The sequence below is a fragment of the Brassica oleracea genome, chromosome C8, assembly GCF_000695525.1.
Source record: "Brassica oleracea var. oleracea cultivar TO1000 chromosome C8, BOL, whole genome shotgun sequence".
NCBI classification, from domain to species: Eukaryota; Viridiplantae; Streptophyta; class Magnoliopsida; order Brassicales; family Brassicaceae; genus Brassica; species Brassica oleracea.
Genome location: NC_027755.1, coordinates 39071875 through 39088331, shown reverse-complemented (window position 1 = coordinate 39088331; position 16457 = coordinate 39071875). Strand labels below are relative to the sequence as shown.

Here is a 16457-nt window from a genome sequence, read left to right as displayed (position 1 = left end):
ATCATTAATTGTCATATATATGTAAATCATATTAGGTAATTTCGTAGTTTTTATTTAGGGAAAAAATATACACTTCTTATATTTTAGGTTAATATAATGTTCTCTAGTGTACATTAAACAAATTATGACATAAAAACCTTATTTTTTTCCTCGAACACATTCTCGAAAAAGTGAATAGTATTATTTTCACAGTTAAATTATTTTGACTTTTATCTTACATATGGTTTTGAAAGCTTTCAAATCAACCATCAAACTGATACATGTCATTTTAATGTTTTTAGTCGTATACTTAAGGAAAACTTACATTTTTGTAATTTAAAGTCGTTTTAAAAAATTAAAAATATAACATATAAGAAAAATATAACATATAAGGTGTTCTCATTTTTGTATTTTAAAGTCGTTTTAAAAAAAATATAACATATAAAATTTTCTCATTTTTGTAATTTAAAGTCATTTTAAAAAAATTCAAAATATAACATATAAGAAAAAATCTAATTTTTTTATTATATGGTTAATGTGATTGTTTTTTTTTAATAATATAAAATTAAACAAAATGAAGAAGGATGCAAAAATTGTTATCAAATCTTTATTATTTATTATCATTAATTGTCATATATATGTAAATCATATTAGGTAATTTCGTAGTTTTTATTTAGGGAAAAAATATACACTTCTTATATTTTAGGTTAATATAATGTTCTCTAGTGTACATTAAACAAATTATGACATAAAAACCTTATTTTTTTCCTCGAACACATTCTCGAAAAAGTGAATAGTATTATTTTCACAGTTAAATTATTTTGACTTTTATCTTACATATGGTTTTGAAAGCTTTCAAATCAACCATCAAACTGATACATGTCATTTTAATGTTTTTAGTCGTATACTTAAGGAAAACTTACATTTTTGTAATTTTAAAAAATTAAAAATATAACATATAAGAAAAATATAACATATAAGGTGTTCTCATTTTTGTATTTTAAAGTCGTTTTAAAAAAAATATAACATATAAAATTTTCTCATTTTTGTAATTTAAAGTCATTTTAAAAAAATTCAAAATATAACATATAAGAAAAATCTAATTTTTTTATAATATGGTTAATGTGATTGTTTAATTTTTTAATAATATAAATTTAAACAAACAGAAATGAAGAAAATGCAACAATTGTTATCAAATCTTTATTATTCATAGTAATTAATTGTTATATATATGTTAATCATATTAGGTAATTTCGTAGCTTTTATTTAAAGAAAGAATACATGCTTTTTATATTTTGGGTTAATATAATGTTCTCTAGTAATTGGATTTGTACCAACATTTTATTCTTTATATTAGATGCTTTAGAATTCTTTGAAATAGAATTTAGAAGGCATTTAGAGTGCCACATAGGATTTGGAGTTTTTTTTAATTAATACAAAATTAAGGTTTTAATTTTTCAAATGCTTCTCAATTAATATATAGAGGATATGATCTTTGCACCGAATCGACAAGTATAATGGTTGAATTTTTTAAAAAAAAATTACCATAAGAAAAAGAATTCTAACAGCAATTAATTTACAAGAAATCAAATATAAATTAATAACACCCAGTGGCGTTTACATGACAAATGATGATCCAGCAAACATCTCCCCTCAAAACAAAAGTTGCAACATAAGAAAAAACATTTTCAATCATTTAAGATTTTTTTCCTTCCTCCTTATTCATGTAGACGAAATTAATTAGTTTTTTGTTTGTTTTGAGAAAAATTAAATTAAATGGTTATTTTGTAATCGATCATCTAACCAATGTAGACAACGTCAAGCAGTTGCTGCTAATTTTTCTCAGGTCAACCGCTACATTCTGAACCGTATTAACTTGGTTCGCGTCAATAAACCCTTCGACACATACTCCGTAGTCAGACACAGCCGCGGTCAAAAACGTGTTCATCGCCATCACATCGCGTTTCCTTATACTCTTCCTCGCGTTCGCAAGATTATAAACCGCATCGCTAAACACCGCGTAACACGTAGCGATCGCTTGGTTACCATTTTTGTACCTAGCCGCATCAGCTAAAGCCAGTTTTGTCTTGGCTTCTAAAGCCTGGATGGTTTTGTGCGTGGCGCGTCTTGGGTTCGTGATACGTTTAATCAAAGGTTGGCATAGAGATGGATACGCGGTGTGAGAGCATAGACTCATCATACGTGACGCTTCTGTGACTTGGCTGGAGACTAGGAAGGTCAAAACGGCGACGGATACCGCGACGGCCGCGAAACGCAGCTGGAAGATGTCACGGCCCGCCATTTTTATTTAGTGTGTGTTTAAAGTATGTTTTAGTTTAACTGAGAATAAATTAGCTTGGTGTAGTTTTTGAATTAGGACTCTTGTTGTTTATATAGACAAGCTTTTTTGGTCTTGATTTTTGGTCTTGAAATTGTTGGTATTACGTTTTTTGCGTTTATTCTTGTTTTTGTTCGGTAATGTATGAAAATGTTAAATATAATCTGAGGTTTATCTTGTTTTTAGGATATTATTATTTTCTTCTTAATCCTAGACCAACTAAATCTTATGCAAGTTTAGGGTCTTTTGATACAAATAAATATATTTTTCTAAACTTTTTAAAAAAAAATATATTTTTTTAAGTTTAGAACTTGGCTGCTTTTAAAACAAATTCTATTAAGAAATGTGTCCATAATTGCCATAAACTCAACTATTTGGAATGAGAGTGGCAGCCATCAATTCAGTCTGAAGCTTTAAATAGATGTTATTATGATAATTATCTTTTATGAGATTCAACTAAAGTTTTTATATGCATAATAGATGTGTTGTTTATTTTGAATCTTTACATGTGTATCATTTTTAACTTTTGTTTTCCTATTTTTATTGTTTATAACTTTTGGCGTATATAATTTAATAATACAATCCAGCTTAGAAAAATAGTGCAACAAATGCCTATATCAGAACAAGAAAATAACTTCAAAAAAACTAAAATATCAAGAAATGAGTCCATAATGATTTGTATTTAAAGACAAACAACAAGTAAGAGTACCGAACCTTTGTCGGAATCAGAGTCACAAGTTCACAAGTCACAACAATGCTCAGCTAACAGAACGAGAAAAACAGAAATTAATGGCCGAAAATGTATTAATTAGCAGCCAGAAGAATATTTCATTCAATGTGAACAAGATGTTTATTCATGTGGTGGAACTTGCAGATATCATCGCAGAAATCATCTGCACTGCTGTGGTTGCTCTTCATCCTAAGAACCCTTATCACCATTCGTTTCAAACCTTTTGCGTATCTCACAAGTGATTCAAGTGTGTTCATCTTCTGTTCTGCGTTCAATGGAGATCTCACTGTGATTACAACTTCCTCCAAACACTGTATTGCAAATCCTGTCTCAAGCTGCAAAGAGAATCAAAATCTTACATTATTGGTAAAACTTTTGATTTATAGAGAATGTTTCTGATGAAGAAGAGTGTTTTTTTTGTTTACCTTCTTTAGGCTGTTTTTCTGGCAAAGTGCAGCGAACATTGCTCCATGGATATCGAACTTCTGAAGCTTGGGATGGTTCTTGAAGAACTCAACAAAATCAATCTCAGGGAAAGGTTGAAGAGCCTCGTTGCCTGTGAATTCAACCTTCATAAAGAGATGCTTCACGTCTCTCGCTTGCTCCAGAATCGTGGTTAGTGCATCCCAACACCATTGCACGCCTCGAACTGACAAGGCCTCAAGGGATGAAAGGTTTCGGAACTGTACCATGTAAACTCTCCCTGTAAACAACGAACAACACAAAGTAAGACTATGGTAACTGGAACCAAACTAGTTAAACTCAAGACAAGATCTGTTTACCAGAAACATTGGCGATAGATAAGTTCTTTAAGAAACTGGTTTCAGGAACACTGATCCAGCTACATCCCTGTACATCAAGAGACACTATCCTCGGAGCCGTGAGGGAGAGCAATGTGTTTCCCTGTCCGTAAAAATCCAGCTTACAATGCTCCAAAAACGGCAGGCTGATCGATATAGATTTAATTCCTTCACAAGCTAGTAGAAGCAAGCTACTCAGATTGGGGCAAGCACGCAAGGCACTACCCAACGCATTATCATCCATTCTAGCTCCCACAATCTCAAGACAACGAAGGTTAGGGAACAAATCCCACTTAGGAGGACTCATCATCAAAACACCCCAAAGCTTCAAAGTCTCCAAACCCTTAACCACGCCAATACAATCAAGCTTCAAGGGTCCCTCTACGAGAGCCTCCTCACTAGCGAGATTATCCATTCTCAGCTCCAACAGCTTAAGAGACCGGCACACGTGCGTCAGCCAAGACGCTAGGCCTTTGCTGGTGAAGGGGCTGTAGAGGACAAGCTCCTCGAGGCGGTGGAAAGAAGAGATCATCTTGAGAACGATGGCGTCGGAAGCAGTAACGTCGGAGATGTTTTCGAATGAGTTTCTTGGGAACTTGATGCTCTTGACGGAGTCTGTAGACTCTTTCCATCGCTTGGAGACGCAGTTGCAGGAAGCCACGTCCTTGGCTTCGGTGAGGTTGGAGAGAATGTATTGAAGGATGGCGTCGGGAAGAGAGTCCATGTTGGCTGAGGCATTTCATCGAACAGTTGGTGGTCAGAATGACAAAAAATTAATTAATTCATATCCCCAAAAAAATTCTAATAGTTAAAAATGTATGAAGAACATTCAATAACTAATCAAGTTCACATTTTGAGATCTGAGAATTACTCTCTCAAGTTATCAGCTCGTGGTATTAATCTGAGATACCCACCCACACATTAGAGAGAATCAAGAAACTAACTTTATAACTGATAATCCATTTGTGCGGGTGTCATTATGAAATTGAGCTAATGGGTGTGACGAATCTAACACAGTGGTAACGAAAGTAAGAACAAACACACGTAAGAGCGCAGATTCTAAGGAAGCAATGTAGACAGATTATGGGAGAGAGAGTTTCTTACAGTATGAGAATCTGAATCTGCTGCGTCGCATTTAGTGTTGTGTGGAAGAAAGAATTGAGAATCTCTCAAACACACAACGGGAGAAATCTGGATCTGTTTTTGGAGAGGGAGAGAGAGAGATGAGAGTGTATTTGTAAAGAGGAGGGAGAAGGTGGCGCGTGAGGAAGGGAAGGGCGGAGTTTCAAATTTTGAAAAAAGACACAACACAGATCTCTTTCTCTTTTTAGTTTTCAAATACATTTCGCACCTTTATTACGTACTGTTTTATGTTTTCTTTATTTTCTCAAACGGGAAACGACAAAAAAATTATTTATACTACTAGGCTATCTCGGTTCGATAAAACCAGAATCCAATCTGAAACCAAACCGTATAAATTATTCTCAAAACCATCCAAATTTGAAATAAATACATAAAATATCTAACCAACAACGAAAAAAATATCATATTAAAATGAGATACAGCTTGACTTAACTGCATATGGTTGGTTTGTTACAATTGAAATATGAAAAATATCTTTAGCAATATTACATATTTTTAAATAACATTATTTTTTAAATGATTGAGTTTGAGTTTAGTGATTAATGTTTAGTATGTAAGGGATCCAAGTAAAACTAAAGTTTAAGAGTTAAGAGTAATATTTTTAAATTAAATGCTATTTTAGGAATTTTATCATTGATAGCTATTTTTATAAACTTTAGAATAGTTTATTTTAGAGACTTGTCCACAAAATGTTCTAATTTTTCTTTTGGTCGGTTTAGCTCTTCTTTAAGCTTCTTGATTACTTTATCTTTTCTGCAAGAGTCTCTAATAATGATCTATTCTCTTTGGGGTCTGACTCTGACTGTTTCTCCGCTACCACCCGCAAACGCAGATTTTGTGGTTGGTAGCGGTTGACAGCGTTTCGAAACAATCATACAAACCGCTACAAGTCGCTTTAAACCGTTCCGAACCTCTTAAAATCAAAAGCTGGTTCCAGCTAGCGTTTGCGGTTGCGGGCGGATGCGAGAGAATAATTTTTTTTTCTTTTTTTTTAAAAACTATATAAATACAAAAATAAAAATATTCAATAAAATTTTTAAATTGGAATTATAAAAATACTAAAATATATATATTATATTTTAATTAATATTAAAAAAAATTAAAATAAAAATATTTTCTATAATTTTAAAAATTTAAAACTATAACTTTTTAAATATAATTTTCATATATATTATAATATCATGATTTGATATTTTTATAATTATATAAAATGTAAATATTGTTAATTTATTATTTAACCGCTGCTGTATTTGGTAGTTAACTAGTCATAAGTATCTCGCAAACGCACAAATTTCTAACCACAGAACAAGTCGTACAAATCTCTTAAAACCGCTAAAAACCGCTACCATCCGCATCCGCAAACTCTCGCAACCGCAAACGCAACCGCTGCGTTTGAACCAGTCAGTCCTTAGTATGTGCTTGAAACTGGCTATTGATTCCATCTATCTGCATTTCAAATTGAGATACTATGCTCAAACGCAGTCTCCACAACCCTCAAACCCCACCACAAGATCACTACTACGATGAAACCAAACCAGCAAGGTTGAGATATGATGCAAGTTGAGAAAATCTCAAGGTGTTTTTGGGAATTATTACTTGAAAGGAAAGTAAGGTTGAGATATGATGCAAGTAAGAAAATCTCAAGGTGTTTTTGGGAATTATTACTTGAAAGGAAAGTAAGATTGAGATATGATGCAAGTTATAATGGCCCAACCGAAAAGAATAGATCCCATCAACATGATTTTAAAAGAAAATGGCATACTCTAATACATAATAAAATAATTTTAAGAAATGGTAAAAGTAAGTACTCATCTAAGTTTTAAACATTTTGTTAGTAATAATATATTGGAGTGAAAAAAGAAAAGAGATCATATCTATTAATACGGGGTTTTATGGATATGATTATTATTGTTTTGTAAAAATTGTCGAATATAAATAGAAAGATAACTTTAATACCGCAAATCCTTTTTTCAGACAAAGCAAAATAGTACACGCTAACAAGACCTTTTATATGGTGGATTAGTTCAAAATTCACAACTTTAATTGTTGAGCCATTTCAAGACTTGTACTTCGTTTTGTGCATTTAATGTGATATATGCAATGGCAAGTTGAACTTGTAGTAATAATAGTAACAGTATTACAAAGATACAACTAGGGCTCTAAAGCAGCTTATACCATTAGACTAACGTGAATCATTCGTATACAAATACAAAAGCAAACCTTTTTTAGACAAATCAAAATAGAACACGTTAACAAGACTTTTATATTCCTTGTTTGACATATTGGATTAGTTCTTGAAGCCATTTCAAGGCTTGTAAATCCACTCTTATAAATCCCTCCTGAAACAGCTTTCAAATTTAAAGAGTCTCTCTATCTCCAGAGATCAATTAATCAATCAATGGCGGCTGCTGGTGAAGTGCGGAGGATCAAGCTAGGAAACCAAGGTTTTGAAGTATCAGCGCAAGGTCTTGGTTGTATGGGACTTTCCATCTCGGACGGAGCTGACAAGTTGGAAGCAGATCACATTGCTCTCATTCACCATGCCATCAACTCTGGCATCACGCTCCTAGACACCTCTGACGTCTACGGTCCCGAGATCAACGAGTTGCTTTTGGGAAAGGTTCACATTGTGATTTCAAAGATGGGAGAGCTGAAGAAGCTGGTTGAATAGGGTAAGATAAAGTACATTGGTCTCTCTGAAGCCTCTGCTTCGACTATAAGGAGAGCTCATGCTGTTCACCCGCTCACCGCCGTGCAGCTAGAATGGTCTTTATGGTCCAGAGATGTTGAAGAAGATATCATTCCTACTTGCAGGGAACTTGGGATTGGAATTGTAGCTTACAGTCCTCTGGGACTAGGCTTCTTTGCTAAAGGGCCAAAGCTCATTGAGAATATAGACAATGCTAACTACAGAAAGGCAACATGGATTCATGGAGTATCAAAATCTTATTATGAATGTTATACTAAGACTATGTTTTGCTATATTCCAGGGCTTACCGAGATTCCAACAAGAGAACTAAGACCACAACAAGATTCTCTATGAGAAGGTAAATGCAATGGCGGAAAAGAAAAGCTGCACTCCTGTACAACTAGCACTCGCATGGGTTCACCAACCAAGGAGATGATGTCTGCCCCTTTCCAGGAACCTCCAAGATCAAAAACCTTAATCAGAACATTGGAGCTTTATCTGTGAAACTCACAAGCCAAGAGATGGCTGAGCTTGAAGCCATGGGACGTCCAGATTCTGTGAAAGGGGAAAGATCAGCTACTTATATAGTTACCTACAAGAACTCTGAAACTCCACCCTTGTCTTCTTGGAAAACTGCATAAACCGGCTGTAATAGTTTCCTCTGCCACCTTGCTAAGCTGTGTTATGAGTTACAAGCCATTATAGTCTCGAAGTTACACTGTTGTCTGTCTTAAAAGTAAGGGTCCCTAAAAGTAACAATAAAACTTCTTTTGAGAAAATCTTTTTGTCAGTACCGAAGCTATTACAAAAATGAATTGAGAAAGCGGCAAGGAGTATATAATAAATACATGTTAATATCACCTAAAGCAGAATTAATATTACACATAAGCGGCCTCTGAAGACAAAACTCACAAGAACTGTTAATTGTACTAATTTAAACATCAACATGATTACAGCAATTTCCATCAACCCATACGTTCTACTGAACGCCAAAGAGTTTTTACCTCGGCCTGTAGTTCATTCTTCTCAGTCAAACTCCCCCCAGAGCACAAGTATTCCACCAGTGCCGATTGTCAATCCCGTGTGTGATTTGGAGAGGTGTCTGCAGTTCATAACCCTTGTGTCTGTGTCATGTCATGTCATGTCCATCACTTACCAGGTACTAGTGCTGTTTCCTTTAGCATCCGTCAAAATCCAGCTTTTCCCCATCAAATTCTCGGCTCTTGCTTCAGGTGGCTGCTTGGGTGAATGGTGTATGATGTTGGCTGTGAGACAAGAAAAACAATCCACTTAACATCAAACCAGACCAGCTCCCAAGAAATGCTGAGATTGTGTAAACTAATGGTTCCTGTGTGTTTTCGTTATATATTTTTCTCTTAAAACTGTTCATTCCCTAGATCTATCTTCTCAAGTCTCAAGGCATCAACTTAAAGTTCCACAACACAAAAGCATGGAGAAAGACTTTGTTCAACAATAGAACACTTGAGCTCAACTAGGGTCATGAAGCTCTGATTATTTGAGGTAAGTGGTAACGCATAGACTTTGGTTAGCTTCACTTTTTCCAATCCTATCAGTAGTTCTGTTAGGTAGCACCAAAGAACTTTGACCCATTAAAACAATAAACTTTTAACCTGTGTTGTACTCGACAATAAATGGCTTGCAAGATCATCGTTAACTGTAACAGGTAGAGCCGACATCCTGCTCATGATACCTGGCATCTCCTTCATACTGCAACAGAAAGTAGCATTTTTAGTAATTGAATGCTTTAATCATAGAAAGGAAAAGAAGACATGTCTCAGTTGTGAACTGATATCTGCTATTAGATCCACATACTTAGTCAGAATGGCGCTGATGTTATTTCTTGTCTGATCAAAGAGACTGATGTTATCCTGCAGCTGTATACACAATATGTGAATATGATACACAACTAGCCACAAAGGATTGTACAAAAAAAATAATAAATTACCTTGCACACAGAGAGGTTGTATGAAATTTGACTAAACGCTTGAGCGTTTTGCTGTAGAAGATCCATTACTGCATCACTTAAACCTGAGAAGAAGAGGACCTCACTGACAATACTGATTTATTTATTTTATTAGCAAATACAATTAAAAGAGCACTAAACCTTCACGAGGCATGTGTGTACTGTGGCACATATTGTTCATGACATATAAAGCATTTTGTTGTGGCACATTGGCTAACATGCTCAGTTCTGGGGATGTATCCACCACCTAACCATGAAAAAATATGGTTTTCAGAACCAAGTTCGAAAGCAGAGATACTGATGTCAAAAGTTAATACATGAGAAACCACCATACAAGTTCTTCGTTGAAAAAATACTATCAGCTCAGATTAGCATGAACAAAAATAAGATATGCATCAATAAGGCCACCTATCTTCATAAGTTTATTAGATAGTAAACTAGACACACGAAAGGTTTAAATGGACAAGCATACCTTTCTATTGTAAACGTTCTTCCCAGCACTATTTTCTTTTCTTTTTCTCCGTTTTCCCTGTGAGAATAGACACACGTCTTAGCCAACAAATTTAGAGATACTATCTATCTACTGAAAGATAAAATAAAGGCAAATAATCACTAATGAAAATAAAAGGAGGACTTTTGAAACATTTTGTTTGATTGCATCATATATCTGACTACAAGACTCACAGGACAGAGACATGAAGGAGGTGGTAACATAGTTATAATAAAACATTATATTCCACTCATTTGTTTCACTTGATTATGCAAACATTTAGCAATATGATGTAACCATCTGTTTTTGGACAAGATAATCTTTTTTAAAAAGAACTCCTGTCGTAGGAGATGTTGTAACTTCTAATCAAAGATAACATGCCAACATATGTTTCCTAAACCCAAAAAGTAATAAGGATCCCTGCCATCAAAGCATCATCAAATCATTTTTTTTTTTTAAACTTTAGGCTTATTTCCTTTTCCAACAATTCCCTTCACAATCATGGACTCCAAAGTTAATATAAAGACGTGTATAAGCGTCAGCAAAACTTGTAATTTTCTCTTCTTTTGCTCATCCTTTTTCATCAATAAAACCTATAACTTTTTAAAAGACTATCTTTATCGCAAAAGCACACACCCAAAGTTGCATCATCATATCATATTCAGCATATGTTTTTTTAACAGTGATAGATAGAAATATCCCTCGGATCACTACTTCCATTACAGCCACACACCATTTGAAAAAGGGATGCTTAGAAACTGCTAAGTAAGTAATATCATTGGTAGAAGTCTAGACTCCAGAGTGGTAAAATTTCATCTCATAGAAGCAAAAGCACATGAACAACATGAAGGAAAGAAAACACAAGGGCATGAGGAACTTACCGACATCCATCTACACCTCAATGCTACATCCCTCACAGTTTTATCTGGTAGTGTTGCAGCAATCTTTACATACTTTGAAATCTTCGGTTTATTTGTTAATCTACAAACGAGAAAAAAAAAAAAAATATGTCATGCATGGAAACCAACAATACAAATCAACAGCCTACACACTCTAGAAACCCAATATAACAAGTAAAAAATCAAACATCAGCTAGTTTTCATAATAAAACTATGTATGAAAAATGACTTACTTAGAGAAGTAACATAAAATGGCTAATGGACCCAAGTCCCAGATAACATATAAGCATTTTTTTTTACAATTTATGAAACACAAAGCGCAATACTTGTTTATTCCAAAGGAACATACTTTAATAGTCCACCATGGAGAAGAATATAATGTGCGCACTACTTCTCATGAAACAATTCTTGATCTAGCTTTTAATTTTGAAAATATGATTAATAGTACGGAAAAAGCTAAACAATTTACAATAAACTTTGCATTTTTTGTAGATTAAACAAATAGCAAATGGAAGGAAAGATCCATATAGGAAAAATATAAGATACCTACTTTGCAAGGCTGTTCTCCAGTACAAACTGCTCCTCAGGGGACCAATCCATGACCAAAGCAGCTTCAGATTTGACTCCAGCCACAGAAGCCAAAGTATCCACAGGTGGCTGTAACCCGGAGGCAGCGTAAATCGCCGGGAATACAAGACCGGTGGTGCTAGTGCTCGGCGGCACAAAGTGATTATCCATTGGAATCATCTTTGGGGGTGGCTCAGAGGCTATTGAATGAAACTGATTCCAGCTACGACCTACAAGAATGCCCCTAGGCTGAGATTAGTTAATCTCTGAAAACTAACAACCAAAACAACATGAGATGAGCAGTTCACCTCAGATTTTAAGATAGAGCACTCCGGAAGATAAAGAGAGAGAGAGAGAGAGAGAGAGAGTAAGTTTAGTAATAAGTACAGTTAAGTGTTGGTGTCTGGTTCGTTCTTTGTTTTTGTAGCACTTTGTTTTCTTGTCTTCATGTCTCCTTTGGAGTTTTCTTATTTTTATTTGTTCTCTGCTTTACTGATGAGAACCATACAAGTTATTTAAATACTTGAGTTCATAAATAATTTTTTTTTTAAAATGTCTCTATAAATATAAAAGATAGTTCAGACCAATGAGTCAATGACCTTTAGCTTTGGAGATTTCTAGGGCATCAATATCTAGATGCTAGATATCAGTCAATCTATACTTAATACTTTTGAATCAAGATTTAGAATAAAGAGTCCGTTATTCGATTGTAACAATGGTTAAAAAAATTCTTATTAGTGGTGGTGGTCGCCATCATAGTCCCCATAACATCAGAGTGAGGGCATTATATTAAAAAAAGGCCTAGTTAAATATTCTGAACACTAAACACTTGTATGGATTAGTTGTGTTTAGAGGGATCATACATTCTAAAGAAAAGAGAGTAAAATGTATAAATCTTACGTTCGATCAACGGTAAATCTTCAAATTTCAATAAGCATTTTCTTGTGCATACGACTTGAGTCATGTTTTCAGACTGTTTTTTAAAGTTATTACACTACTTGAAAAACATCCAGCAAAAAAGGTCTCGCTTTCTCGTACTCAGTTCTCGTGCAACGCCTTGGTGAGGTAGAGCCTGCTGAAGTTCTGGCCAGCCACTCTGCATAGCAAAGGGGTTGACTTATTAAAGTCTCTTTCTACGGTCAAGATGGAGAAAAATGGTTATATGAAATTAACACGAGAGAACATACCCATTGATTTGGCCACAGAAGTTTGAGACTTGGTTTGTGATGAGGAAACTCTCTAGCCTTGATGGTTCAGGGATCGGCTTAAAGATTGGGTTTGATGGATCCTCCTCTGGTAGAGGCTCTTCCCCAGCTGATCTACGCGCCAGATTCTCGGTCCTACACACCAAACCTCTTCGTTAGTAACTAATATCAACACGAGAAAGAAGCGCAAGGCTGGATACAAATGTTAAGGACATTCACTACTCTAGCCACAAAACTATGTGACTGGAATGAAACAAACTGAACCAGAGCGAATCATGGGACCTCCTACCTCCTCTTCTGGAGCCAGGCTTGCTGCTGCGCTTGCTGGCGAGACAGGTTCCGGTAGTAGTATTGGAACTGGAAGTATAGAACAAGATATTGTATTAATATAGTTCTGAGGGTGAAAGAAATGAATTGAAAATGTAGAAAAAGCCACACCTTTTGCTGTTCCATAGATAAATCATCCATGCATTTAATCAGAAACTCCATATTGTTCTCGAGGAAAGGAGTGGTTGATGACTGCAGACGATCGTAATCACCCTAGAAAAGAAACAACGCCAAAGAAATAAGAGACAAAATCTGGAATACTGGCAGCAAGCGAGAATCCCTGTCCAGATAGGAATACCGTACCTGTGAGACAGGTGCATCAGTCTCCAGTTCGGTCATGAAGGCACTGACAAGTGCAGAGTTTGAAACCTTGATCTGTCAAAAGAAAGAAATCGACATTAAAACCATAAAAAAAAAATCTTAGCAGAAGCTAGTATCAGGCAACAGTAATATTCCAGTATATTTACTTATAAGATAAGCTAGTAAGACTTTACAATACAAGAGCCAAGCTCTAGAAACTTACAGGAATTTCCTCAAAAATATCCATCCAGGAGAAGTTTTTCTCTCTCAACCTGACAAAACCAGTGATTAGAACACTAAAAATATCCAACGTGGCTCATAAAAACTTGATTATTAATAAATCAGGATACATACTTGTCGCCTGTAAAGTTTCCAGCCCGGTACAACTCCATAAAGGAATCTGAAAGCTTCAAAGCCTTCAAAGCTAAGACGCCAAGGTCAGCTTTAGAGGGATCATAGATGATGCAAACACACCTCTTGATGTTCTCCTGTAGAACAGATTTAGAAATTTATTAAAATTCGTTTCTAATCAAGTTTTAGACCAAAACAAATCTCAATCCACCTTATTGTACACTATGATATACAAAGAAACATCATCAACTCTGGTCTCTGTTATATCCCAAGTAATTAAACGCAAAGGAAGGCAAGTTGAATGACGTGCATAACATATGAATTGACCAAACCAGAATCTCAACTATCATAACATAAAGAAATGGTGGTACACATGATTCAGGGAGAGTACCTGGTAATTCATGAAGGTCTCAATCAACTCTACAGTCTGATAAGACCCAAGAACAGTGGATTGATACCTGAACAAAACTCAGCCAAAATCTTATCACATTCACAAAAAACAATTCAGCAAGATTCCACAATCAGGACACACGAAAACCTACCAGCCAACAGTGTTGTTGTCAACATTAACCTCCCTCAGACACCTCATCATTTCAAGCTGGTAATTAGCACCATCAGCTTCAATCTCTTCGTCGTCATCTCTCACCTGCGCACGTTTAAGTCACATCAATCAGAGACAAGCTATAACATTCTTACCAAAAGTAATGAGCTTAAAAGATTCATCAACTTACAGGGAAAGGAAAACAATTGGTGACTTCAAGAACACTGCCAACATCGAGTCCAAGAAGCTGCCCTGTGACAAGCGTCGGTGCAAACTCCTTGCAATGCTTGATTATCTTTAGCACAGCCTATTGCATATACACATTTCAAAAATCCTCAGTATCAACACTTCTTAATTAACTAATAACTAATTCACAATTTTGGAATTAGTTAAGTTATTATAATGAGCAATTTAGCTTAACGTAGATCGATCACATCATAGGGAACTCCAGAGATTTAGGTATGAGGAAGTTACCAGTCCTTCGATCTGAACAACTCTGAGAGGAGGAGCCACGGCCTCGTCCTTCGATATCGCCTGCAAAAAAGACCTAGCCACTGCATAACAAAACAACGAGAGCAAAATCAGATGAGCGAGTGTGGATTCTATGTGAAGAACGGAGAGGGAGAAGTTTACTGACTGGTTGCCATTGATGCCAAGGATTGAAATTCTCCGACGTGAGAAACCCTACACGATGTGGTGTGTCTTTGACGGCGGCGGAGATGAGCGAAAGAGAGAGAGAAACGATGTGATAGAGCTTCTTTTTGAGCTTTATTTTAGAGAGAATTTGCAAAACAGTCCTCAAATTGAGATTATGTCCGTCGATGTCCCAAAATATATATTAAAATCAAATTAAGGACCTATAATTTATATTCTCTTGCAGAAAGGCCCGGACCATATTAGTCTTGTGATTCTTTCAAATAGGGTTCATTTCATACTTCATAGTGTTAAGCTGATTTGTTCTTTTGTAGGACTTACATAAAATCTGTTGAAATGGTTAAATTTGAGATGAGGGAATTTGAGAAATTCGGAAGAAAGAAGCATGTTTTTTGCATTGTTACTCTTTCTTTAAGCTACATGAAGACATTCAAGTGCATCAGGTCCATTGTAAATGTAATACACCTTTTATAAAGAAAAAGAAATAAAGTTTGAGGATAGGAACAAGCCTAACTTGATATATTGACATGGCAAGTATTGTAAGACCCTGCACTGTGTCCCCTTTAGTATCGTTCAGAAACCAAAGGAATTGATCAAAAGAAGACAAAAGTAACAAAGTGAAAACGCAGTATTGAACAAGCAGGTGCTCAGTATATGTCTCTTGTGTTAGTAGCCTTTGTTTCCTCGAATCCTTGCTCTCATGTCTACCTACAGAAAACAAACAAATACAATGTCCAATTAGTCCAAGAGACTCTAAACTCTTCCAACATCACTTCCTCTCAAGGTTGAACACAACAATCTCGAATGCTTGTTCTTATTCTGGCTTGTACCTGTCCTCTTTTACAATTGAAGTAGGTTTCGCGTAGGCCAACACATTCACTCGGTATACATGGGCTTTTCTCACCAGCGCAGTCCCTAATTGACCGTTTCTCGTCCTAGAAAGAGTTAAGCAAAATCAGTATCTCCATATGTATGTTCAGACATGTTTTACATATTACCTTGACACACGTCGATTCACTGAGACACTTGACAAGCTCCTCAGCAAGACCCTTACAAGACTTGGCCATTTTAACTGTTCCTACGCAACGAAGGAAAACATGCTCCAATTTCAAGATATCTCCTCCTCAAACATTTATTGTCAAGCTTAAACAAGAGACTGGAACTTCCAAATGAGTTTTGAACTCAGTGCAGCGCTTGGTGTGTTGTGAAGATACAAAATAGAGATGAGATTACTAGTGTAACACTAACCAGCTCTACAAATGATCTGAAAATTCCCTACAACTAAACAAACAAATGCACATGTATGTCTACCACTATGGATCAAGCCTCGAACTCAATACAATAAAGTGCAAGTTAAGCTTCAAACTCCCAAAGAAATCAATCCTTTCTTATCTCCACAAGAATAATCTCATCTTTAATCACAGATTAAAATCCTCATTTCTCCCCCCCCCCCCCCCCCC

The 16457-nt window shown here is 35.5% G+C and overlaps 6 protein-coding genes across 19 annotated transcripts in view; 1 reads left to right on the top strand and 5 right to left on the bottom strand.

Annotated features, from left to right (window-relative positions):
• Window positions 1–1567: 1567 nt before the first annotated feature.
• LOC106310701 lies at window positions 1568–2386 on the bottom strand. The gene has a single exon (XM_013747927.1). It carries the CDS (start codon window positions 2279–2281, stop codon window positions 1775–1777), a length of 507 nt encoding a protein of 168 aa, XP_013603381.1. The 5' UTR covers window positions 2282–2386; the 3' UTR covers window positions 1568–1774.
• Window positions 2387–2970: 584 nt separating this feature from the next.
• Window positions 2971–5169, bottom strand: LOC106309692 (F-box protein At1g10780). Of its 2 annotated transcripts, XM_013746786.1 has the most exons (5): window positions 4952–5169; window positions 4792–4855; window positions 3830–4576; window positions 3473–3750; window positions 2971–3382 (listed from the first exon to the last, which is right to left on the bottom strand). In XM_013746786.1, the coding sequence occupies exons 3-5, from the start codon at window positions 4569–4571 to the stop codon at window positions 3146–3148; spliced, it is 1257 nt and encodes a 418-aa protein (XP_013602240.1). In that variant the 5' UTR covers window positions 4572–4576; window positions 4792–4855; window positions 4952–5169; the 3' UTR covers window positions 2971–3145. The 2 variants fall into 2 exon arrangements, with proteins under 2 accessions (XP_013602240.1, XP_013602239.1); XM_013746785.1 differs by lacking the exon at window positions 4792–4855 and having other exon boundaries at window positions 4952–5168.
• Window positions 5170–7154: 1985 nt separating this feature from the next.
• On the top strand, window positions 7155–8373 carry LOC106311931 (probable aldo-keto reductase 1). Its single transcript, XM_013749273.1, is given in 3 exon segments — window positions 7155–7907; window positions 7981–8100; window positions 8102–8373. Coding segments are annotated over 3 exon segments (858 nt in total). The 5' UTR covers window positions 7155–7388; the 3' UTR covers window positions 8321–8373.
• On the bottom strand, window positions 7914–12079 carry LOC106311927. 10 transcript variants are annotated; one of them, XR_001264121.1, is made up of 11 exons: window positions 11928–12019; window positions 11603–11849; window positions 11035–11134; window positions 10136–10192; window positions 9805–9910; window positions 9646–9728; window positions 9513–9574; window positions 9311–9407; window positions 8684–8944; window positions 8272–8425; window positions 7914–8136 (listed from the first exon to the last, which is right to left on the bottom strand). XR_001264121.1 is itself a non-coding variant. In XM_013749267.1 (9 exons), exons 2-9 carry the CDS (start codon window positions 11797–11799, stop codon window positions 8832–8834), a joined length of 735 nt encoding a protein of 244 aa, XP_013604721.1. In that variant the 5' UTR covers window positions 11800–11849; window positions 11928–12019; the 3' UTR covers window positions 8445–8831. The 10 variants fall into 10 exon arrangements, 2 of the variants coding, with proteins under 2 accessions (XP_013604721.1, XP_013604720.1); XR_001264123.1 differs by having other exon boundaries at window positions 7914–8425; window positions 12007–12079; XR_001264120.1 differs by having other exon boundaries at window positions 7914–8425.
• A 426-nt stretch (window positions 12080–12505) lies between these two features.
• LOC106311926 (eukaryotic translation initiation factor 3 subunit H-like) lies at window positions 12506–15092 on the bottom strand. The gene is made up of 12 exons (XM_013749265.1): window positions 14981–15092; window positions 14818–14897; window positions 14534–14650; window positions 14345–14448; window positions 14194–14260; window positions 13806–13939; window positions 13675–13723; window positions 13455–13526; window positions 13263–13364; window positions 13114–13181; window positions 12807–12959; window positions 12506–12715 (listed from the first exon to the last, which is right to left on the bottom strand). Exons 1-12 carry the CDS (start codon window positions 14988–14990, stop codon window positions 12658–12660), a joined length of 1014 nt encoding a protein of 337 aa, XP_013604719.1. The 5' UTR covers window positions 14991–15092; the 3' UTR covers window positions 12506–12657.
• Window positions 15093–15388: 296 nt separating this feature from the next.
• The window catches only part of LOC106311929 (cytochrome c oxidase assembly factor 5), a 1459-nt gene continuing 390 nt past the window's right edge, over window positions 15389–16457 (bottom strand). For 2 of the 4 annotated variants that reach the window (XM_013749268.1, XM_013749269.1), the window contains exons 2-4: window positions 15996–16075; window positions 15828–15932; window positions 15390–15705 (exon numbers count right to left, since the gene is read on the bottom strand). In XM_013749268.1, the coding sequence (XP_013604722.1) occupies window positions 15664–15705; window positions 15828–15932; window positions 15996–16064 (216 nt within the window). In that variant the 5' untranslated portion in view covers window positions 16065–16075 and the 3' untranslated portion in view covers window positions 15390–15663. Of the gene's footprint in view, window positions 15706–15827; window positions 15933–15995; window positions 16076–16457 lie in introns of all 4 variants that reach the window. The other 2 variants (XM_013749271.1, XM_013749270.1) reach the window with 2 other exon arrangements.